Source organism: Condylostylus longicornis, unplaced genomic scaffold (assembly GCF_029603195.1).
Source record: "Condylostylus longicornis isolate FDR11 unplaced genomic scaffold, ASM2960319v2 ptg000083l, whole genome shotgun sequence".
NCBI lineage: Eukaryota > Metazoa > Arthropoda > Insecta > Diptera > Dolichopodidae > Condylostylus > Condylostylus longicornis.
The window spans coordinates 1,616,911-1,643,364 of NW_026578051.1; the positions used below are offsets into that span (position 1 = coordinate 1,616,911).

The following is a 26,454-nucleotide window of genomic DNA, read 5'->3' on the forward strand; positions in this document are numbered from 1 at the left end:
ATCGAATAGAATTCATTTAAAATTAAGTTACGCAGTTTAAAGAAAAAATATGGAAAAAAAAATCAAAATTGTATGCTTATTTATAAGTAGCTGTAGATTTATAAGTATTGATCTATAGAACGTATGTGTAATATTGAATGGAAGTTATCTCAGTAACTTAAAGCTATTTGTTTTATTATAATTAATTTTGTCTCGCACTTTGGACATTAATCGTTAAAAAAAATAATTTACGCTAATTTAATTTTTCAATGTTTAATATTTTTAAATTGGCGATTACATAAGATTAATAAAAATTGTAAAATTATAAAAAGACATTAAAGTATTCATTAAATATAAAGTTAAAAACCTGCTTAGTAATTTGTAATTACATACATATTTGTTTTGTTCCATAATCGACTTATAATAGTAACCTTTGAATAGTATAATTTTTTCAAGTAATTTACAAAATTATTATCGCGTTTTCATAGAGCATAAAATATATACCCTTATGTTGTTGTAACATTGAAAATTGTATACATGGCATATACATTTCATGAGTATTTATGCATGGTAATTGCTTTGATTATAGTAGTTGCTTTAAATTCTTAAAAAATACAAGCAAACCGCATGGATCGCTGTCTTTTTTAGTGTAGTTTCGTTAAAGTAAAACAACAAAATCGGTAATATTATTCGAGTGTCAAATCGTCAATCGAAAGTGTAAGTAAATTTAGGGAATGTTATAATTTTTTGAGAGAACATGTATGAAAAGATGTTAAATTAATGTAAATATTGCTTGAAAAATATTGTTCAAGATATTTTCCACGAAACATTTGCATACCCTGTTGGATGCAGAACAATTTAAAGAAAACACTCTAATGAGTCGAGTGAATGGCAGTATTTCGTGTCAAATTTTTCATATAATTAATGATGAAAACCTAAATTATATTTTATCCGTAGCACTTAAAACCATACTTAAATAAGACCTGAAATATAATTTTTACTCTGAGATGAATTTCTACAAAGTGGATCATTAAATAAACCTGCTAAAATACTTTTTCAATCAGGCTACAATTATATTAAACGTATTAGTTAAACGTATGAACGTATTAGTTATTCTAGATAGGTGAGATATCTGGCGGTAACCCTGGATGATCGCCTCTCCTGGAATACCCATATAGATAGAATTATCGGGAGGGCTACGGCAGCCTTGTGGACGTGTAGGAGCTTTATCGGTAGGACCTGGGGGATCAGTCTCAGGATAGTACTGTGGCTATATGCGGCTCTTGCTAGGCCTATCGTCATCAACGCGTCGATTGTTTGGTGCCATGGGGCTCAGCAGCCGGGTGTACGGGCCAACCTGGAAAAGCTGCAGAGGTTGGCCTACCTAGGAGTGACCGGGGCAATGCAGACGGCTCCTACCGCTGCGTTGGAGGTAATGATTAGGTTACTACTGCACCTCCATATGTTGAAAGAAGTTCGGTTAGTGACTTACCGACTTCTCTCTGGCGAGGACAAGGCGGGGCGAAAGTTGGCCCACAGGACTCACAGAGATTTCATTGAGAGCGATCAGATTCTAAGAATAACCATGTCGGATGCCTGTCTCCCGCGGTACAACTTCGACCGCAGGTACAGGTGCTCTGTTTCCCGATCGATGGACGAGGGATCGGGGTGGCCCGGTATTTGAGTCGGGTTCTAGCGTGTGGTATCCAGACGGGTCCAAAACGGAGTCGGGTGTGAGTTCGGGTGTATACTGTGTCAGCCCGGACACACGTTTATATGCGACCCTTGACCCGTATTTCTGAAAGTCAATTTAGAAAGAGGGTATAAAAACCGTACCATCTATTTGTTCTCGGACAGCATTGTTGGAGCTTCATTCGACTCAGGTTACATCCAAGCTGGTCTGTGACTGCACTTGTGGAACTGGCATCGGAAAATAGAGTCACACTCATTTGGGGAGCTGCCGATGGGCTAGCGTGGAGGGGATCTGGGGCTGTCTTTGTGCAGCCGCTGCCCTTCTGTGGTCTGCCTTGTTTCGCCGTGAAGGCTATGCTTCCCTGCCTGCTCACGGCGGAATGCGGCCTTCACTTGCGGGCCAAGAAAGGGTGCCATCATGCGAAGGTGTTTCTTTCGGCGTGCTCCATCGGATTTACCGCAGAGTTCCTGGGAATGAACAGGAGCCGGGTTCGCGCTATTACGAATTTCTTCACGAGGCACTGCCCAGTAAGGTATCACCTGCATAGGCTGGGGAAGTCGGACTCCCCACTGTGCAAATTTTGTGGGGGCGGTGACGAAACCGCCGTGCACATCCTTTGCGACTGCCCGGCATTGGCTGTCCGGCGCCGGCGTTGTCTTGGACATGGGTTCCTATGGTTGGGACGGAGATATTATAGGTGGCAGCGAATTTTTATGTCAATTTTAAATAAAAAAACAACAAGCATACATATCAGACTGTGACAAACATAAATATAACCATATCCATCTTAAACTTCATCGGTGAGAAATAGCGACCAATATCGGTGATTATTATATCAATCTCTCCTATGACAGGAATATGTTTTAAGCGATATACGAGGCATTCCTGTATATCAAAAAAAAATATTAAAAATTCTATGTAATTTACTTAATTTCATTTTTTACTCTAAATTTCAAATCAGCGTACTTCTAGTGTTCTAATGTTTCACAATCAGTGATAAATTATTATTTTCTGGCCTCTAAAATCAATGTTTTTTTAAAAAAACAAAAAAAATAAGAAAAACAAGTAGCATAAAAAAATGTAGTTTTTGCCTTTTTTTTCATTTTTTGAGTCATTAAACTGGGGTGATAATAATAAGAAAAAGCTTATTCATTTCAAGGTCAATTCAGCGGCTAATTTTGGAGAAAATCGTCACGAATTGTTTTTTTTTATAAAAAATATTTGTTCATCTTTTTCAATAAAACTTTTACAAATTTGATCTAGCTATAAATTTATTTGCTTTTGTTTTTATAACTTGAAAAATCAAATAGGAACGGTCTGTAAAAAAAAAGTAAAAATTTATTGCTACTTTTCTATATGGCAATTTTAGATTTGTAATTCTAAAAAAAATGGAATATGACGTATCAAATTTGTCATGATTTATAAGCACAATTTCGAGGTACAACAGCGGAGAATAGGAATCATTGTAGAATAGAAAAAAAAATCTAATATAATACCGAGTGTTTTACTAGATACACACGGTGAACTGACGAAAATTTTTTTTAAGAAGTTGAGCGCTTTCGACGAACACTTTTGGTGAAAGACTAATTTCTCTCAAAAACCAGTTTCCCATAAAGAAGAATAAATATTTTATTTATCTTGAAAATTTTTGCCTTTATTTGCCCTACAGTTAGTCCTTGTATTGTTAAAACTGACATCACTGTTTATAAAACTTGTAACTTAAAAGTATTCTTTGTCAATATTAATTAAACATCCAAAACTTACACATTGCCGACACTGTGTGTATAATCATTAATTGAAGTTAATTTCCTATAAACAATTTCGGTATATGCATAGTAATTTCTCAACAAAGTACTAGATTATTAATCACGTGGTGCAAACAAAATTGGATTGAACTTTGAAACAGTTCCACACTGCATTTTTTTATTATTTTTTTTTCGAACTATTTGAAAAAGAAAATCATAAATAATCAAGTCTAATTAAACTATAATTTTATACCAATCCAGATTTAATAGTAAAGGAATCCAGGGCTCCAATAACTGCCATTCTATCGACATAAATGGTGACAACATCACCGACACATCCAATAAAAATATGAAAATTAACAAAGAAAATTGAATTTGTTTGAACAAAATCAAATTTTGAAGTGAAAGTTGATTTTGTTATAATTTTGTTTCTTATTGAAACGTATACATACGTATAGGCACGTATACGTATGTATACGAGTACAAATAATTACACGTGCCTAATCATTTAGTTGGAATATAAAACACTTCATGGACGTTGCTTCCGAATAATCATTTATATAAGTTGGAGATTATTTTTTTATAATAAAAGATTCAGATTCAGTTAGAGTGTTTAAGAAAATTGATTCCTCCCTTCCTCCTCTTCAGCTGCAAACTGTTCATAATTAAATTATTCAAGTTTAATTTATATTTTTCGTTTCATTTCAACTCAATTCTCCTAAAATTAATTGAATGAACGAATTGTTTTATTAAATTTTATTAAGAAAAATAAAATAATTTATCAAAAATTCTATTTCAACAAATTTATTTCTTAGAAGTAGAACAGCCATTGAACAAAATTAATTTAAAATACGCGTACTACAGTATTTTGTGAAGTGTTTAACCTTCACTTTTTAATTTTTACATTTGAGAAATACTCACGCTTAAAAGTGATAAGAACAGAACATGGTCTTTGAATAATTTTTCATTCAATTTTGTTTTTTTTTTTAATAATTTTTTAATAGTTTTCTATGATATTTTTTTGGAGCGGTGATTTCATATCGATTACGTAACTCCATTTTATCTGAAAAGAAAAGGTTTGGCTTTGAATGAGCAAAAAAAATTGAAGAAAAGAAAAACTACGTAAACAACTTCCATTGTAACAAAAAATACCAAAAAAAAAAAAACAAATTTATTATTTTGAAATCAAAATTTCTATAAAGAAATAAAAAACAAAACTTTTTAATATTTTTAGTAAAGTTTTATGATTATTTTATGGCAGTTAAGAATTTTCTACTTTATGTTAATTAAGCCTAATGGTTATTGTATACAATTTGGTACTATTGAGATAGACCATCAAAAATATTGGATTTTTTTTCTTTCATCTCAAAATTTTACAAATAAATATTTATTTTTGAAAAAATTCAATAATTTTAGTGATTTTTAATTGGCAATCATTTGGAATGAATTTTTATTTATTAATTTTATATTTAAAGCTGCAATAAATAAGAAAGGACAATGTGTTCTGAAATGACTTTCCAAAGCCGTACATGAGAAAAATAGATGAGTCACCGTCCCTTCCTCCTCCTAGTATCGGCAACTCCAACAGAAATCATTGGCAGGTTAGCCCACCCTCCTATCAAAACTCCAACGTTTTCCCGGCGGAGATATATCAAATTCCTTGCGCGACGCAGATCCAGCCTTGACACAAAGTTCGCTGGTTGTGTTGCATATGGTTCCGGCCGCACCTCTGCAATTGACGTGCTATATTGTCGTGTTGTGTAGCGTCAAACTGTACGTATTTAGAAGCATTCCAAGTTTCTTTAGGTAGAACCCAATGAGTCGTCCAATGCCTCATGAGCTCACCCGCCCGGCAATTTTTTTGGATTCCATTATGTCCTAGAACCCAAATCAGATCAATGTCGAACTGATCTGCCATCTCGTTAAGAAGTGAGTTGCAGGCTCGAACCGTTCCAGAAAAAGAAGTTTCTGATTCCATCTGATTTCTGAGATGTTCATCTACCTTGCGCAATATCCTGTTGCCGACCAACCAAATCATAACTTCGTTTATTGCGATCACTTCCTCCTGAAAGATACTGCTGTGGTCTATAAAACGGAAGGAGATCTCCACATCCAGTTTCTTGGAGTAGACCCCCGCTTCAATTTCCAATCTTAGACAAATCCTTCGATGTAGGAATGGATAAATATAAGTTTGCCATGGCGGGATAGAAGTACCAAAACCCTTTGTAAATGATAGGGTAGGAAAAATATAGTCGATCGTCTCAGATACGCTATATATGCTAAAAGGCTATTAATTTAAAATTTTAAAGATTTGACAAAAAAATATCGAGCCATCTACCGTAACTAAAGTGCTTAACTACTCCTTGTTTGATTTGTAACAGTATTGTCATTGAATCTCGAACACCTTGTATATATTACAAATTATTCAAATCATGCTAAAAAACTAACTACAACAAAACTTTCAAATTGTGTTTATTTTAATTCTATGTTTACTTAAAAACCGGTTCTGTCTCATATTCTACTACATAATACACTTTAATTACTTATTGTAAAAAATAAAAATAGAAACCAAATTTTTTTTATTAGATATTTGCATTATAATTTTTTTTATCGATTAATATAATTTAAAAAAATAATTTTTTATTATTAACTTGAACTTGTAGTCTGAATTTCGATTAAAAAAAAAAATTAAATTATGCAAAATGCTAGCCTAAATTATACTAAATTTCACTACTTATATTGTGCTATGATCAATTACAAATTAAAGTGACTTATGATTTTTTAAATCAGATAAAACAGATTTTGTGGAATATTTTATATTTTAGACTTGGGCCAAACCAATTAGTTTGTAAAGCAGAGAAAAATACGAGTTCGGACGGTAAATTGAAATGATTATTTTGTTTTTTTTTTTAAGTTTAACTAAGCTATGCCCCGGTAGAAACAGTGAACTTTTACTTTTCCGCGTTTGCAGAATTTAAAAAATGTTTGTGGTTTTGTTGCAACAAATAGTAAAAAAATTGCATTTCTAAAGGTTTTGAAGGGTTATAACTTTTAGAAAAGTGGGGAGACAAAAATTTTCTTCTAGGGAAATAAGTTTCTAGTAAAATTCTATTTTTATATAAAATTTCAGATTAATATCTCAAAGGAGTTAGAAACTGATCTGTAAACAGATAGACGAACGGTCTAATAAGCAAATTTTTGAATTTTTTTACTTTCTGGCTAGAAAATAATACTCATTCGCATATATGTACTCGTTTTCATAGTATTAGTGTTGTTAGGCCAGTTTCATTACTATAAAATAACCCTGAACTTTAAAATAACCCTATTGCAGTCAGCAGCCGATAAATAGCATATGTAAAGTAACGCATAGAATATAAAAATAAATTAATATTGGAATAAATTATTGAATTATTATGAAATACGTAAATATTGTGTGCAAATATGTGATTTATTTTTATTTTAAGTAAACAAATAGTATTTTCACTTAATACAAAGTAATAGGCTAGTCTTGCCGCTACTTTATTTTTCAAAAATTTTACTATTCATTTTAAATTTTTGCTAAACTTTTATAATAAAAAACAAATCAACTAAGTATATTGAATGTTTATTTTAATTTGTTTTTTTATTTATATACAAGTTTGTTGAAATGAAAAATTTTTTAATTTTAGACTTTGAACTTAACGAAGTCTGTTTGTCTATTTGTTTATTTTTTTTTCTGCTTTTCTTTAAATAATTTTTATTTATAGACAATATTAAAATATATACTTAAATTTTATGAAATTATACTGATAATATGGCTGAGTTAAACTATGCAACTAGAATTTGAAAAAAAATGTTGGCCCATATACCAATTTTGTAGAGCAAGTTCATTATAGTCCAAATGCTTTGTTAAAGTTCGAACTCTCAAATAGACGTGAGAGCCGTGGACCGTACTGCTTTATTCACCGCCTATTTCTAATCTTATTTGTTCTTGGGTATTACTTTTGTGGAATTTTTATTAATATTTTACTAAAAGGTAAATGGAACCAATAGTTATAATGCAAGGGTTAATTTTGTAATTAATAATTTTGCTGACTACAATGATACAAGACCAATAAAAGACAAGAAATAAAACTAATTTCAAGTCTTCATTTTCAGATTTCGAGTTTTTTGTTTTTTGAATTCTTAAAAAGTGTAAATTTAGAAATTTTCGTGTTAATACTTATTTTTTTTTGGAAACGTGATAATTAAAGATTGAATGTTAGATTTTATTTTAATAAATGACACAGTTATTATATTTTTTAATAAATTTTTGTTTATTTATTTTTATGAATCATTTTAAATTTTTTAATAAAAGATCTAAAAAGATACATTAAGTTATAGCTTGCTAATTCGTTTCGTAATGGGTTGCTAATAGAAATTTTGCTAAAGGAAATAGATTTGCGAATGGACAATTAATTTTGGTGATTAACATTCAAAATAATTTATGAAAGATTACAGCCATCTATCGGAATAAGCGTGCGTAACCGTCTCTCTGAATCGGTCTTTGCACCATGGCCACGTATAAGAATCTTTAATGCCTTCCCTTCGGATTGCGACGCATGTCCCTACAGCACTCGCTTGAAATCCAACACTCTGATGAACTCAAGTACGTAATTTTTGACCTTGTGTGACCCGGAAGATCACAATTTCGCCGCCGTGAGAGCAAAGTCTCAAAGAATTTCTCTTGTCCTGCAAGCGATAACAACACTCTCTCTCAAAAGGTGTACTGAGTAAAATAAACGAGAATTTACTTTGTGTATGCTCTTACTGCTTTATTTTTATGCTCGTAAAGAAATCTAGAATAAAATCAATGAAAGAGCTGATGAAAGCTGTCGGAACTGAAAAGTTTTAAATTTTAAAGATCTTTTAAATAATTTGGATTATAATTTAAAAAATTATTTTTTTCCTAAAAGATTTCTAGATTTTTTTAAGAAATCATGCATAACTTACGCTCAACAAGTTTTAATTTTCATTTCACGGTAATAAAAAACTAATTAAATTAAAAATATAACAATTTTTTTCACTTAAACATATTAATGGGTTTAGTTTTACTGAAACTCTATACAAAGTAGTCAACCAAATTAAGTGTAATACTTATTTGAAAAAAAAAATTTATATCAGTTTTAATCTTAAAACAAAGTAAAATTTACAATAAATTTCTCTGTAAAATTATGATTTCATAGTTGACAGCTTTTTTATACCCTGCACTTCGTGAAGGGTATATTAACTTTGGTATGGAGTTTGTAACTACTTGAAGGAGTCATCTGCGGTATGGACATATATATATATTCTTGCTCAGCGTAAAATTCTGCGTCGATTTAGACATGTCCGTCCGTCCGTCCGTCCGTCCGTCCGTCCGTCCGTCCGTCCGTCCGATCGCACGATAACTCAAAAACGAATAATGCAATCGACACCAAACTTTCACAAGTTTTTTCTTTTGTGCCAAGGACGAACCCTATTGTTATTGGACTAAGTCGGACAACGGGTTCGGGTAGCTGCCATACAACTCCAAGAGTTTATTTTAAATATTTCAAAAACTAATAAAGCTATAAATATAAAATTTTGTATACATGTGTCCAATTATATTCTACACATGCTCTAAAAATTATAATGGGATAGCTGCACCGGTTCGGGTGGCTGCCATACAACTCCAACAGCAAATTTTTTATATTCGGCAAAATAATAAAGTCAGATTCATAAAACTTGGCAGTCATGTGTCCAATTATAGGTCAAATATATTTCCGAAGTTTTGGAGGAATTGCTTGACAGGTTCGGGTACCTGCCATACAACTCCATAAGCTAATTTTAAATATTTGGAAAAATAATAAAGTCAGATTCATGAAACTTGGCAGTTGTGTGTCCGATTATAGATCAGATATATTTGTGAAGTTTTAGTGGAATTGCTAGACAGGTTCGGGTACTTGCCATACAACCCCAAAAGCTTATTTTAAATATTTGGAAAAATAATAAAGTCAAATTCATGAGACTTGGCAGTCGTGTGTCCAATTATGGGCAAGACATATTTTTAAAGTTTTGGTGCGATTGCTTGACAGGTTCGAGTAGCTCCCATACAAGTCTAAAAGCTTATTCTTAATATTTGGAAAAATAATAAAGTCAGATTCATGAAACTTGGCAGTCATGTGCCCAATTATGGGTCAGACATATTTCTGAAGTTGTGGTGGAATTGCTTAACAGGTTCGAGTAGATCCCATACAAGTCTAAAAGCTTATTCTTAATATTTGGAAAAATAATAAAGTTAGATTCATGAAACTTGGCAGTTGTGTGTCCGATTATAGATCAGATATATTTGTGAAGTTTTGATGTAATTGCTTGGCAGGTTCAGGTACTTACCATACAACTCCAAAATCTAATTTTAAATATTTTGAAAAATTATAAGGTCAGATTGATGAAACTTGGCAGTCGGATGTCCAATTATAGGTCAGATATGTCCGTGAAGTTTCTATAGAATGATCTCACAGGTTGGAGTAATTGCTACACAATAACGAAAGGTGCAGGGTATAATTCAATCGGTTTATACCGACTGAAACGTTTTTACTTGTTTTAATTTAACTTCTATTCTTACTTGAACAATATCTTTCTTTTTCTGTAATACGGAAATGTACAGTTATAATTTATATACCTTTGTTTTTTTTATTTTTTATTTTTTTTTATTAAATCACGATTCACACCAATCTTCAATATAACAATTGTTCTTTATATACTCGTATATAATACTTATACAAACTAATAAAAACTGTTATACAATTGCTTAATTTTTGTTTATTGTTATATATTTTTGCTTTTGTTTTTTTTCTACCTTATTGTTTCATTTTGATTAACATTTTTTATGGCCCAAATAATTATAAACCATGAAATATTGTTTTAAAACTTATTCAAGCGTTGAAAACTTTGAAAGGTTATACTATTTATGTAGTTAAAGATCAATATCAATGACAAATCGTCATTGATGTTATATACTTTTAGTTGTGAGCAGGTATACGTAAACTGTTCAGTAAAGATATTTGATGCATAAGCATGTGTTCACAAAAAATTTATAAAGTGTATCAAGTATAGCAAAAAATAAATTGTTTCTATACTTTGTTGCAAAAGAATCAAAAAGAAATTTTATTATATACACTTCTATATCATAAATTTATCACACTACTGTTCTTAATTTTATAATCACCTCATCACAAGTTTCATAAATTGACACGTGTTTGCAATTGCAACTGATTAATTTAGAATTAATTTTTCTTCCCAGTTATATGGCGTCATTTATCATTAAAATAAACAATAAATTCTTTTAATTTTATCGATTGATAACACTTGGCATCTCATATTTGCCAACTGTACTATTTTTACCTTAAAAAACCCTACAAACTATATACTAAAACTTATACTTTTACAAATAAGTCTCCTGATTATTATCTGAACTATTGCCAACAAGTTATAATTATGTTGCCATATTTGTTCTAGTTTGATTTAATATAGTTACCTTTGTACATTATCTACATGATGTTGCATATTTATAGGGAATGATGCACATTGTTATACAATGTGAAGACCTTATATTATTATTAATAAAAGCAATATATGAAATAAGTTTTTTTTTCTTCCTTATTACTTAAATATCGAATTATTGGATCTTTAGGCGACTACTCGAAAATTATATCTGGAAGTCGAGTGAATTCAGCACTCAGTTACTTTATAACATCGTGTAGAACAGTTAACCGTACATCGTTTGTAAAAAATAATTATTCTATTAAGATCATCTTGTGGAGAAGTGCAAAAACAGCTGGTTTATTGTTATGAACACTTCTGTATTGCAAAAATTAGTCTATATCTTATAGTTCGATTGCAATTTTATTAGTTAATTACAATCTTAATTTAATTGTTATATTTTTCAAAATATTCCTGTTACAATTTATATTTAAAATTATAAATTAAGAATTCTACTATTTTTCTGTAAAATAAATGAAAATTTGTTTTTTTTGTTTTCTTTGATGTCATGTTTATAACATTGATTCACCCCAAAAATACTTGACCCATGTTTTTACTTATGTTAAAACAAAATGTATGTACACATATATACATACAATCACATATGCAATCACATACTTTGTTTTGATTTTTTTTAACTTTTTATTTTTTTCTCACAGTAAACGTCTTACGTAATAAACAAACAACAGGTTTTATTAACGGGAGAAGATTTTTGTTAATACAATTAAATTTTTAAAAATAATGATTAAGTTAGTCAAAAATTATAATTCATTTTAAAATTATATAGGAATTTATTTTCAAATTAAAACTATAGCATTCAGTTATTAGTTACATCCAAGCTCGTTTAGAGGTATGCTCAAACGGGTGGGGATGGCATCAACAAACAGAGTAACGGTTATTTACCAGGGGCAACGAGTTTGGTGATGAGTTAAAACTGAGGAGATCTGAGATCCGCTTTTCGTTCGGTCCAACACCTACTGCTGACTATCAATGTCTGGTAATAGGGATAGACTTGACGTTCTGCTTAAGGGGGAATCAAATCTTTGCTGGGGGCTATTGAGCGATGTCTTTATACGACATTGTTCTTCCAATCTCCCTCGAGGAAGTTTTCTTCGGAACTGTTGGGGATCTTGGACTGGCTTCTTCATTCTGGGATGTTGAGGTGGTGGCCATACATGTTCTATGTGACTGCCCTATCGTGTCCTTCAGAAGGCCCGGATAGTTTGGAAGGAGTCCTCTCATTTCAATTTTGGGGAGCTCAAATCCAACTTCCTGAGCGAGATCTCCGGGTATTTACATAATTACTAAAACTAATAAACTATTTTGTCAACTAGACTTTTATATATTCATAAAATAACAGTAAATTTTGTTTTAATTTAGTATAACGTAAATCATTCTAAATTAATTATATGCCAAAAGATAATGAAGTCATTTAATATAGTTTTATAACAGACTTCTGCATAAATGAGAAAACATTGTGATAATAATAAAGTTGTTGTAATTATTTAAATATAAAAATCAATACATTTTGTTTGTGCGTACACATTATGTTTATTTATAAAGTATTTGTCTGACAAATAAAAATAAATTTACATATTTTACTTACATATTCTACTTACATATTTACTTCAAAACAAACTAAAAATAAAATTGCATTATTTTTTGTTGATTTTCTTTGTATAAAGCAAATAATATAAATAAAAATTATTTCGAAATTTTTTTTCTTTTCACAATATTATTTCAAGTGTACATCTAGAAATTGTGAGAAATTTCTATCTTACTACTCGTATGCATGTAATTTGTTGAATTATAGTAAATATTTATTTTTAATACTTTGTATTTAATTAAAAATATTATCAAAGAAATTTACAACAGATTAATTAAGAAAAATGTTCAAAACCATGTACATATGCTTAAAATAGAAATGCTCCGAATTATAATATGTTCTATATTTATGTTGTTATATTCCGACCGGTAGTAACGCATTTGTTCGGAAACGAAACTCAACGATAAATTGTTATTATAGTAGGTTATAATAGTTTTCTGCCGCATCTTCTTACACAAATCTAAATTTTTGTGAATATAAAATATATTATATAATTCTTTAATTATAAAAAATATAATTAATTAAAAATATTTAATTAAGACAGAAGCCCATATAATACCGCAAATGTTGTTCGACAGATTGTCGTCTATGAACTTCGAATATAATTACTTGTAAATCAAGTTTCAAATTTATTGAACTTTTGATTTTTTATTTAAAAAAAAAAAAAACAAGTTTTTATATTTAAATATTTAAAAGGTTAATTAAAAAGTTCATTTGCTTTGTTATATATGGATATTGGATATTGCAGTACCGTAATTAATATTAATTCTCAATCAGGTTTATGAACCGGTTTTTATCGTTTTATTGTATACATATTAAATTCTGTTTGTGTAAATGTTTCTTCAAAATTAATAATTTTCTATATTGTTGAGTTTTTTATTTAAATAATAAATGTGCATACTGCAAATCACGCACTTTTTGTCAATTCTGCAAGCATACTTCCGCGCAATCATTTTTATTCCTCAACAAATACAAAAAAAACCATTTTGAATTAAAACCAAATTTTTTATTGAAAAATGCATAAATTGTAATTAAATTTTAATATTAAATATTTAAAAATATTTTATTAAAATTAATATTTCATGTTCCTAAATGCAATATACTTACGATAAACACATACGATATGCATTATTCATTTTATTATAAGTGCTACTAGACTAAAGTAGAGAAAAAAAAAAAATAAAAATCATTTAATTAATTTGGTGCCAATTTTAGACAATGGACCCGTGGACAAGAACAAAAAAAAATTCTCACAATATAGATTTCCTTTTTTTTTTGTATTCTTGGCAAAATTTTCATCAATAAAAATTGCAAAAGAGCAAAAACAAAAATAAAAAAAGGAACTTTTTTATTTAATTAAAATTTTCTCTCTTTATCAGTCAGACAAGAAATTTTTTTCTCTTTTATTTTTTTAAATTCAATATTTTGCTTATGTGTTCGTAAATTTACGCACAAATATAGAAACGTAAGGTAAAGATGACGTCATTAGTTTTAAATGTGCTCTAGTAAATATAAATTTTCATTTGTTTTCTTTTTTTCCTTTTTTTTCATATTAAATAAATTTATTTGGTCTCCGATAGTACTGAAACATGTTTAAATAAGAAAATATTTTTGAAAAAATTTAATACTTAATTGTAATCTTTTTTTACAGAAGCGGAACCGATTTATTGTAACTCTGACATAATATGGGCTTTGACACATATACTTTAAATGAGTATTTGCTCATTGTATTTTGCGTTCCGAACAGGTAGAATTTTATTTTATATTCACTTTTGTATACAAGGATTTGGGTCTCGATTTAATTTAATTTGTCCAGTAGGTTGTTCTGTATTCAATTTGTACAGGACAAATTGTTAGGACAGGACAGGACAGATTTAGGTAGATACAACTTCCTTTTACGTTCATATTTTTTAATGAGACAAGATTTATAATTAATTTAACAGCTTCTTATTATGAATTTGTATTTGCATGAATTCCAATGTAAACACATGTTTCCTCGAATTTTCCATGTTTTGTCGAATCCCAGTTTTTCTACCTAGAACTAAATCAAAATGACTTGATTAATTCAAAATTCTAAACTATCTGCACGTTACGGGTATATATGTACATAAACAAAAATTATTTTTAAAAAATTTTAAGAAAATATTTTTAGAATGAATTTCGCAAAACAAAAAAAAATATTTTTCTATTCATGTGTAAACAACCTTTAATAAACATTATATTTTATTTTCAGTATATTTTACCTACCATACAAAATATTTTCTTAAGGAAGTATATAGTTTTTATAAAAACACTGTTACAGAAATAAAAAAAAATAATGAAAAAGAAAACAAAAAAAAACACCAAATCATTTGGCCTAAAAAGAAAATACTAAAAATAAAATTCCCCTTGTCAGGGAACACACACAAAAAAAAAAAAATTCAAAATATTTTTTTTTTTTGAAAATTTTCTCAGATAAATAAAAAAAATGTTGCCATATGAATTTAGAATTTCAATGTTATAGATTTCTAAGGTAAAAATTTTTATAATTATTTCAAATCACTCTGAAATTATTATTCTCAGCCAACTTATTTATTTTAGATTGCAGTGTTTTAGGGGTTATTTCAAATTAAAGAGTGTCTAATTTAACTGTGTATCTGACTTGAACAATATAGGTTGTTATACAATGCTAAACCTAAAGTTGTTTCGCTGATTTAAAAAACCAATGCCAAGTTCTTCGTCTGTCGATATGAAATGTATTTTTATTTCTTGTGAGCTGTGTTTATGTTATCATTCATGTACATATTTATTGAGAACTGTTATGTCAATAAAATTTTTAATTAGCAGAAAATTATTCTGCTTGTGTACACCGTTTTTTCTGTTAAATTGTCTGAAATTTGAGTTAATTTTTATTATTAAAAAGATTTTTGAATAAAATCTCACATAAATTTTATAACTGGCAGCACTGTTCTTAACAGAGAATAATGTAATAATAACATTACATTAATTAATATACGTATATATATAGTGAATGCTTTTATAAAATTTATTTTCATAAATTTTCACACATTTTTTTAGTTTTTAATAATTTGGATTTGAATATTGAAGAAAATTATTAAATTTAATTTAATTTTACCGTAAATATACTCTGATGGTTTTTAGTATTAGAAATGATTAATAAAAATGCCATCAAAAATTAAAAAAATAAAACGTTTCTAAGGAAATAACGGTATATAATTGAAAAGAAATTTTAAAAAATTTCCCCACAAATAATCGAAAATTTTTGTGGTGAAAAAAAAATCAAAATAAATGATCATTGAAATAGGTACTTTGTATCTTTTGCTTTTTTTGACAAATGAAATGTCAAAAAATTTTTCAATTTTTCTCTTTTTAAAAAAATTTCTGTTTTCTCTTATTCACAAAGGAGATGAAAATGGCGAAATAATGTTGCTTTTTATTAAATTTTTTTAAAATCGAATTAAAATTATGAATTAAAATAAAAATTTAAATAAAATTGAATAGTATAAAAAAAAAAAATTTTATTTTCATTTTAAGTTTATTTTTTTTTGTTGTAAATAAAAAAATTTCTTTGTGTGTATAACGTGAAAATTGTGCTAATTTTTTTTATAATATTTTCATTTTTAATGTTGTAATATTTTTGTTCTGTTGTCTTGTAAATTTTTGTGATTATGTCATTTAAAAAGAAAAAATAAATAGAGTAAAAAAATTTTAATATAGAACAGTGTGGCAATATTTTGTCTATATAGAATAAGGGGGAAAAAAATTTCTATAGCAGAATTCTTCAAAATTTTAAGGTTATGTTTTTTGTAAGTGGTGATCATAATATTTTTAAATTATTATTTACAGTTTTAATTTTTTCTCTTTTGCTTTTTTATATAATATTTTTTTTATTTAAAAATTATTGATTATTATTATTTATTTAAAAAATTTAAATAAAAGTGTTAATTAATTTAATTACGTACTAAAGATTCGATTTGCGAATTATTATGTTAATATGTTTAAGTGTATGTACTCGTGCATAATTTTTTTTTTTTTCAAAATTCTATATTTAAATTTTATCAAGGATTTCTTAATAGCCATATATAAAACCAATTATTGTGTTTGGTGAAATTATTTCATTAAATTTTCACATTATAAAACTATTTTATGATTATTTTATAATTATATATATACATATAGTGGACATATACATATAACCTACATGTGTACATTTGAATAAAATTTTCTAATATGACAAGTGTTTATTTTACAAAAAAGAAAATATTTTTTTCTTTTACAATTCAATTGTTTCAGAAAAAGAAGAAGAAATTAAAATTATTTTTGCAATTTTTATATAAACGAAATTTTGTATTTTTTTTTTTTTAGTTTATAATAAAAGCATTTAAAAATAAGTATAAAGCAATGTACATAAATTATGAGTCGTTTCTGAATCAATTTTGTATGTAGTTCTTAAACTTAAAAAAAAACAATTTTTTGAATTTTAAATATGCCATAATAATTTATAGTATAGAGGTGTTAAGATAATTAAAATATTTATTTATTTATTTCATGTTTAGCTCAAACATAAAAAAACACTGATTTCCGGAAATCGAAAAGTAAAACATGTTATGTAATAACTAATTTGGCATTCTTAACAAAACTATATACTTTGTAATTGATATTGAATCGTTTATATACTTTGAAAGATATTGCATCGTTTTTAAGTAAAAGTTGTTTCAGGAACAGAAAAAATAAACATATAAAAATTTTTGATTAATTTTCAACATTGACAGTAAGGTAGTCAGTACTGTTTGGCGGTTACAACTTCCCAAGACGTTTTGTTGATCTTTTGAGTAATTTTGGCAGTTGACAATTTGGAATTATTTTTCACAATGTGTAATTCATTTCGCTCTTCTCTAGCTATAAAAATTTTTGAACGTCTCATTTTTCAATTTATCTTTAATTGTCTATTGTTTCCATAGTTTTTAATAATATTTTGCACTGTGGAATGACTTTTGCTGCTACGATTTCACATTTGTCCATTTATTGAAATGTGATGAAATCCATTTGTCAAAATTTATTGAAAAAGTGATTATTCTGTGTTAAGTAGCTCCATTTTTCGATATATAGAAGTAGCTAAAAAGGTAAAAATAAAATAGGGTATTAATTGTATCTTATAACAATATTAATGCAATAATTTACATTTACACATATAAAAATTAGTGTAATGTATGGGTACACCTTCGGGATGTACTTATAAGTAAATTTCTTGATCGATCACATTCTGATATTTTTCAGCAAAGCTCAACTTTCACGGTCTTCTTTAACACTGCTTCTGTTGTTTCATTTTATTTCCGTTTATTATTAATCTATTGAATTTTAAAAGATCAATAAAGTTAATCAAAATAAATGCTTGAATTAGTGATAAAATATACTTACAAAAACATATCGGTAAAATTTCTATATGTACTACTAATTGTAAAACCATGTATAGCAAGAGTTTTATTGCCGACATACAGTCTATGTTTGAAATTATTTTATGGCATATACAATGAAATAAAAATATAAACTAAAAGAAACTAAATAAAAGATTGTTACAAATTAATTTTTAATCGATTTGTTTTCTTATTTAAATAATCGTAATACAAATATAAAAATAAACTACAATACTGGTTGAAATTATTTTAACAAGCTGATGTATGGAGTCAAAAATGAATTGTGTATCTTCCAGTTGGCCTCTGAAACACACAACGAAAACATAAAACAAACCCGCTTATTCTCAAACAAAATTTAAATAAAATCCCTAAAAGCCAATTGGCCTCTAATTCAAGTATTGCACATTTACAAATTCACTTTTAATTTTAAAATTTTAACCAAAAGTCTTTCGGAAGAAACTTTATTTTTCACTACTTTCTTTTGAATACAATGGAGTGTTCATTAATTGAAAAAGCCTGTCGTGTTAGGCTATAATTTGTAATTTTTTTTAAATTTTGTTTTGTTTTCATAATTACATGTTAGCGTTTAAAAAACAATTATTTAATAATTACTCACTCTACTAAGTCTTTTTTAAAATTTAAATCAAATTTTTTTCATGTTTAATGTTTTCATTTTTTTCTTAGGTATAGATGATAGGAGGTTCTTGCGTTGTACATGCTTTCATCGATAGAAGACGTAATTTTACTTTTTAATTTTTCACTGTTTTTTTTTTATTATGAGTAAAACGATTGTTAAAGAAAATGAAAATATTAAACAGCTTATTTTTTAAAATAAAAATGTTATTAAATAGAAAAACGTAGCATAATTGACATGAACTTGACATGAACTTCCTTCCGACAACGGTTTTTTTTTTCCAATTTTTTTCTAATGTCTTATGTGTTGTTAATTCTTGAATACAATTTCATATTTGTAATAGAATGGAAAGCATTTGAAATATTAATAAATTATTCATATTGATTATATCGTTGGTTCAGTAATATTTAAAGAATTTAAAATTTCGTATTATATAAACATGGAAATTTAGTTGAATCGATTTTAAAAATAAATTACAGAATAGTTCTCATACATCTGATTAGCTATTCGACTAATGATATTTGATTAGTTATTCTTGTCTTTTGTAATTACAGTAAAAAAAAGTTTTCACTTTAAATTTATACTGGTTGTGCTCTTTTGGTCGGTATTGTACCAGTATCAAACTATTCTTCCATCAATGTTGTTTATGCCCTAATATAGTGATTATCACTGAGGTATACCCTAGTTCGTAACAGCCGGACAAAATATCCAAGAGTTCTTTCACCCGTTAATTGTCTATTCCAATAATATTCTTAAAACGCTTATGGTAATAGATTTCCAAAAGATTTTATCTTGTTGGATCTCCGGAAAATGCGCATTCTCCAACTCTTCCTTAGTTCACCTTGTACTGTGCGTTATTCTACTTCACAGAAGAGCTCTGATTCTATAAAGAAAGAACTAGATCCTTTTCTCTCCAATATATCTACCATTTCAATTATTTCCACGATACAGGAACGCACCTTTAATTAAAGATTTTGTTATACGAGAATAAAAACAGATATATAAATTTAAATGTCATACCATTTTTTTTTTCATACGAAAATATGAAGCCATCTACTAGAATAAATAGGCGAAACTATATTCCTTCGACCAACTTGCTGCTTTATATAGACTGTAGCTGGAAGAATTATACCCTGGGGGTGTTCAAGTGTCATATAACATTAAATAGAATGCAAATACTGCTATTTATTTAAAGTGTTATACAACTATATAAGTGTTATACAACTATATAAGTGTTATACAATTATTAAACATCAAAATTCATTAATCAGCAATCATAAGTTAGATAAATTTTTAATAAATTTTTTCTCTTATTGTTACCACTATGTGTAAAAAATAATTCAGTTAATTAATTTAATTACAAAATTTCCAAATTTATTATTCAACTTCAAAAAGAAAGAAACAAGGAAAAACAAAGTAATTTCAAAATATTGTAATATTTCACTGTCATTATGTATAATACATTATAGTATAATAAAATACTTTACATGCGAAATGAAATGGATTTTTGTTTTATTTTCTTGTATATTAACTGTTCATGGTGTAGTAATTTTTCATATAAAATTAACTATCATTTTAAAAGTAGGTATAAAATTTCTGTTATTTTATATTTATGTATGTATATAATGTTGTTTACTGTTACCAAATGTAATAGGTGTATGTACATATACGTTTTTTTTTTTTTGTAATTACATTTAATTTAAATATGAAAATAAAGTTATACCAACATCAATTTAATGTATAAGTAGGAAGGTACATATATGTGAAGTAGCTAGAGTTACACGTATTTTCATAATAAAAAGAAATAATGAGGTCATTTCTCTTCTGCATATAGATATATATACTACGATTTTCGTATTCATCATATTAATCGATTTCAAAGAATCGATAATTTTTTTTTTGTGTTGTTATCATTTTTGTTTTCTTGTGTTGTATTGTGGTTATTTCTTTTAATTCAATATAATTTGATTGTTTGATATGAAGGTAAATTTGAAAAGGAAGGAAGTTGAAAAAAGTTGTATTTTATAAAAAATAGTTAAAAAAGTATTTTCGAGAATAAAATTCATAATTTTTGTATAAAATTTTCTTATGTACGTAAGTATGCATTCGCTTAGTGTACATAGGCACCTTATTTGAATTAAATAGAAAAAACCTCTCTATAGCAAAGGAATAAAATTACAATAAATTTTTAATTTTTTTAATGAATTCGGTACTTGTACAGTAGTTCACACAATTTGTAGTTGTTATTAAGTAAGGAGTTATAAAATTTTTTAATATTGTTCTATGAATTTGTTATTCAACTCTGTTTTTTTCTTTTATTTTTCAAGTGGTTTCACATGTCCGGTTTAAATTTTATAGTTTATTGAAATATTTTTATCCAATATTTTCTTGATTAACCTTTTTTTTTGTATATTGTTTAATGTGTTGCCGGTGGATTTATTAATTTTTTTTTTGTTATGTTTTTAAAATAATAAAACAAGTTTTTTTTATTTTAGAATTTCAAAATAGTGATTTGAACTTTAATATTCTAGAGAAAAAATTCAGTGATATGTGGAAACATCACAAATACAATCTGAATTCTTAAAACAAATAAAAGTTGTAGTGTATACTATTAATAATTTAACTTGTTTTAAATGTTGGAATTACTAACAAATTTTAAAGTATGAAAAGTTAAACAGGAAAATAACAAAATGGCAGTTAAAATTAAATGTTATATAACATAAATATTTTCCAATTTTTTAACTCCATCCTCTCTCAAGTTATCGTTGTTCGAAATATGTAAATTCGAAAGGTGATAATTTGCAATTTATTGCACATTGTATTTACAAAACGTCAAGCTTTAAATGCAAAAAGATAATGGTAAATGCCATGCCATCAAAAAATATAATTATTTTTCTTATATCACCACAATTAACTCTTGAATTTCTTGACACCATTGTGTTAACGGCTCTCTCAATTTTTTGTGTCTTATCCCAAATGTATGCAATCATTTGAAATATTTTGGTATATATAAATGAAAGTGATTTAAATAATGTAATATAATGCTTTTAAAAGCAATATTTTCACTTGTTGAATGGAAGCTTCTGCTACTTTGAAAAGCATTCATTTGACTCAATTTTGCTATTTTTACTGTGTTAGAGACAATCGGATGTGTCGGGTATGTAAAATTCATATTCCGAGTGTCGGGGATGTAATATTCATATTTTAACTTATGAAGTCTTAATTACAATCTTCTGGTGTAGTTGATATTATTCTTCTTACTTTGACTTTAAGATTTCTTTTCCAATTCTTTTGTTATTTCATATTGATTTCAATTTTTATTTCACTTCGCAAGGAAGAATCCGCTAAAATTTTATAATTTCTTTTATTATTTAGAAAAAATTATATTGTTTTTAATCGTTATCAGAAGTCATCACATTTTTTTTAACTGACTAGACACAGAAATCAATTATCATGTACAATAAATTATAATTTTTTTTTTTCAGTTAGGAATATAGAATGTATGTACATGTGATCACAACAGATTATATTGACGACATTGAATGTTTGATCAACAAAAAAAACTTTTTTTTTTGCTATTATTGGCTACTTAAATCGTGTTATCGTTAATCTGACAAAAAAAAACAAAAGTGAAACCGTTGCTCACCGTTATCACAGGAAACACAATTTTTTTCTTAACTTATACCTTCGCTAATATTTTTTACTTTATTTATGTTTGCACACATACATATGAACGTATAATATAAAATTCTACTGGAAAAATAAACTAATTCTGATACTCGTATGAGCGAAAAAAAAATTTAATTTGTAAATATTTTCTATGTAAATAAAATGGTGTACAATTAAAATAAAAAATCAATAATAAAAATGTCAAGTAAATAATGCTTTTGGATGTGTGATATTACTGTACACATAGTATGTACATATGTAATCATAAATGACTCCAGATAATAATTATGTATTATTATGGTTATTACAACATTTTTGTTATACATAAACATGTTAAAATTTGGATGTAATTGGAGTATAAAAGTTGGATGCATTTTTATTTGTGTAACTTTAGGTTTTAAGCACGAAAAAAATAATTTTTAATTGTACTTCTGATTAATTTTAATTAGCAAAAATGTAATTTACCGGATACTTGTTTATATAGTAAGCAATAGAATATTACGTGGTCGCAATTAAATTTTACGTTTCCGGTGTTATTAATGTTCCGAGTAAAATGGTATTAATTATATGTTTGCATGACATATCTCCCAGAATTTGATTATTGTCCGGTTTGGGTTCCGGGTTTTTTCATATTATCATATCTATGATAATCTCCATTAACTTCCTTGCAATTCTTATAACACCATATTTTATTATAACTACGATCAAATTGGTGTATTATATAGTTCGTTGTTCTTACAACTTCATTGCTGCTGTTTCGATATTGTTCACTTATTACTTTGAATTGATGTGACTTAAAATATCGTTTGCCGTTTTATTCCTAACAATATTGTCTTGAAGTATTTAAAATATCGTGTTTATTTTTGATCTACTCAAGATTTTTCCATAATCCACTTTCTGCTCACCTCTTTAGTATAAACTTCCACGTACCAACCTTTCCCGTAATTTATGTGCTTTTGTACAATTTTTCTTCATCTAGTTTTGCAATTATTTTATTCAACTCTTAAGCAAATTTATTTACTGAAATATTTAATTTATAGATTGAAGTATTTTTTTATGCCTAAAATAATTAATTATATTAGAAAAATTATAAGAATTCTTAACAAAATAATTATTAAAGCAATAAATACTTACTATGGGGGCAAATTTTTGAAACTATTCTAATGAAATTTCCGCAATGCTTTGTTATATGTATTTATTTTCTAATATCTAATTAAAAAACAATAATTTTTTTGGCCTCCGTTTTGAATATTCAGGTTTTTTCTTTTTGATTTAAAATTAATTGTCAAAATTATTCGACTGTCTTGTGTTTATACGTTTAACACCAGGCGCTTAGATTTTTCTTATAAATTAGTTTGGCTGTAATCCAGTGTAAATTTTTATATAATTTTAATTGCATCTATTTGGTTTTTGTATAAATAATTAAGTATTAATAGAATAGTTTTTAAAGTTTTGGTATTTTTAATGAATTAATATAATAAAAATAATAATATAATAAAACATTTTATTTTCTCACTTTAAAAGAAATAAAATTAAATTTTAATATATTGAAAAAATTTTTTTATTGATAATTTTATTATAACACTCAATTTAAGTATACTTATTCACTTATAAGTTTTCCTTCTTTTATAGAAATGATGTCGATGGAATTACAAAATGGATTTGGCAGATCAAATCGATGATTATATCTGCTCATTTGAAGGAATTGGTGATTTAGCAATGGATTCATTAGCGATATTCGTATTTATTTGGGCTGTAATAGCCCTATTCTTAGTATGGCTGTGTAAATTTTTATATCGAAAATATTATTTAAAAATTGATTCGACAACAACAACAGTTACTGATGGAACAAAAACGGCAACTGGTGGTGCAATAACACCAAATGGTAAAGCAATAACAAATAGTATCGGTGCTACTAAATTATTAAGTGGAAGCGGCGTTGGTGGTGGAGTCGGTGGTCTTATTGATCAACCAAGACGTTTATCAGAGCCAAGAGAAATTCTAGCGAGTAAAGAAACTAAAGTGAGTAAAAATAAAAGAAAAATTTTTCTGCTGTTTTGTTTTTTTAGAGTAAAAAATACTTTTGTTTTATGTTTTTGTTTTGTTTTTAGTTTAATTTTACTTTGAATTCTTAATTTAAATATCATTTTCATTGTACATACATATTTATAATTTCATAATTTTCATCATAATAAAAGTTAAATTTGGATTTTATGTAAAAATTAAAACTTTTTAGTGCACAAGCTCATGTTGTAATGAAAGAAAATGCAATTAAGTTCAAAAGCATAAAAAGTTTGAAAGAATTTGTTACTTCTTACCAAATCGGCAATTAACAAGCTACACACATATATAAAATTAAAAGTATCAGAAATTGAGGATTTTATTCACTTTCATTAGACATTGAACTCAGTTTAGATGCGATTATTGTCTTGATCCAATACTTGGAAAATTTTTATAAATAAACACCAACGAATGTTTTCATTACCTTATTCTACATTTTAATTTTAAACTACATTTTATATTAACTGCTAGTTCCAAAACATAACACCACATTACTAGGGTGTTGACAAGTAAAAAACAAAGTTGACAAGTTCTTTTAAGTAAAACTTTCAAAACAAAAAATTTAACAAAAACTTGAATAAAAAGTATAAAACTAATTCATTATGAAAAAATTTTTTTGATTTCTTATGATCGCAATTATAATATACAACTGTCATTTTACTGACATATACCAAAACTGACGTTTATTATAGAAATCAATAAATCAATAGTAATAAACTTTTTGGGGACAAAAAAGTTATACAGTTTATTACTTCCCTTGATATAATTATGTATTTTAGACAACCACCCCAATAGTTCCTTTATTTTATAAGTAAATTATGTCATGCCATTATTTCATTTTGTTCTTTACAACAACAAAAAATTTCATACAATAGCAGCACACACACTTGGTGAAGGTAACAGCAACATTGCTATTGTAGTGGCTACAAAAATTAAAGGGTTTAATTAAAGTGAGCACACAATACAATATATGTATATTTGTTTTATTTCCGATATTCAAAGCTTCGAACCGAAACACAGTTGCCCACAGTTGAAAATTGATGTGAGTTTTGACAAATAACCAACTCATATTGTTTCAATTACTCATAATTTTATGTATATATATTGTAGGTTGTATATACGCAATTTATAATTTTTGTCCCATATTGTCTTCAACAACACTTTATAAAATTTGCACAAAATAAAATTTCAATAAAAATTTTCACTGAATTTAGTTTTTGTAGTTTGAAAATTGGATTGTAGTTGAAATTTGTAGTATTTTTGGTTTATTTTAAATTTTTCTGGTTTGTAAAAAAAAAAAAAGGTTTTCAATTGGCGGGCTTGAGAATTTTTTGTGAATGCTAATATAAAAAAATAATTTCAAAAAAGGTCCATTATTAATTGCATTCTTCGTTTTTTCTTGAATTTTTTTCATTTTAATTACAGGAATTATCTTCAGTTAGACCTTTAGGTGGAGGCCTTGGAGGCGGAGGCCTCGGTGGTGGTAGTATGAGACATTCACGCGGACATGTTCCAGCTACACCACCCGTAAAGTTTTACACCAATTTTTTATTTTATACAATAATTTCATTAAATTTTATTTTAAATTTTTCATTACGTATACTTTTTTATTTAAATTTTAATTTTATAAATTCAAAAATGAACTTTTTATTTTTTTAAAAATTATTTTATTAATTCACATTTGAAGCAAATTTATTAAAAAAATTTTCTTAATATTTTAATATTAAAATATTATTCTATTGTATATTGTACAATAAACAGACTCGTAAACGAATCGTACGTCAAAGTCCAGGACCGGAATTACGTAAAAAACGTACTGTTTTACCGCCAGCAAATGTTGTTGGACCAGAAACTGTAAGTAATATTATATAATACATTTTTTTTTTGTAATTTTAAAAGTCTAAATTTTTACATGATGGATACAAAATTTTGTTTACTGTATGTTGTAAGCGTAACTAAGATATTATGTAAATTAGTTGAAACACACGTCCTAAATTCTATGCATCGCCGCGAAAAATTCTATGATTTTAAAAGTTTATGTGTCAGCCAATTTACTATAATTCTTTACGGCTAATTACACTGCGGTAAATAACAACTTTTTTTAGATGTCCAAAATGTTTTAGCCCGAAAAG

The 26,454-nt window shown here is 27.1% G+C and overlaps 1 protein-coding gene across 20 annotated transcripts in view; it reads left to right on the plus strand.

Moving 5' to 3' along the window:
• Nucleotides 1-26,454, plus strand: part of LOC129613411 (uncharacterized) — an 83,615-nt gene that overhangs the window by 28,442 nt on the left and 28,719 nt on the right. For 18 of the 20 annotated variants that reach the window (XR_008697306.1, XR_008697311.1, XR_008697312.1 and 15 more), the window contains exons 2-4: nucleotides 23,894-24,283; nucleotides 25,748-25,849; nucleotides 26,084-26,176. Coding sequence is in view for 6 of the 20 variants with exons in the window: in XM_055527458.1 (XP_055383433.1) it covers nucleotides 23,918-24,283; nucleotides 25,748-25,849; nucleotides 26,084-26,176 (561 nt within the window). In the remaining 14 variants the exon portion in view is untranslated. Of the gene's footprint in view, nucleotides 1-15,947; nucleotides 16,351-23,893; nucleotides 24,284-25,747; nucleotides 25,850-26,083; nucleotides 26,177-26,454 lie in introns of those variants that run through there. The other 2 variants (XR_008697307.1, XR_008697315.1) reach the window with 2 other exon arrangements.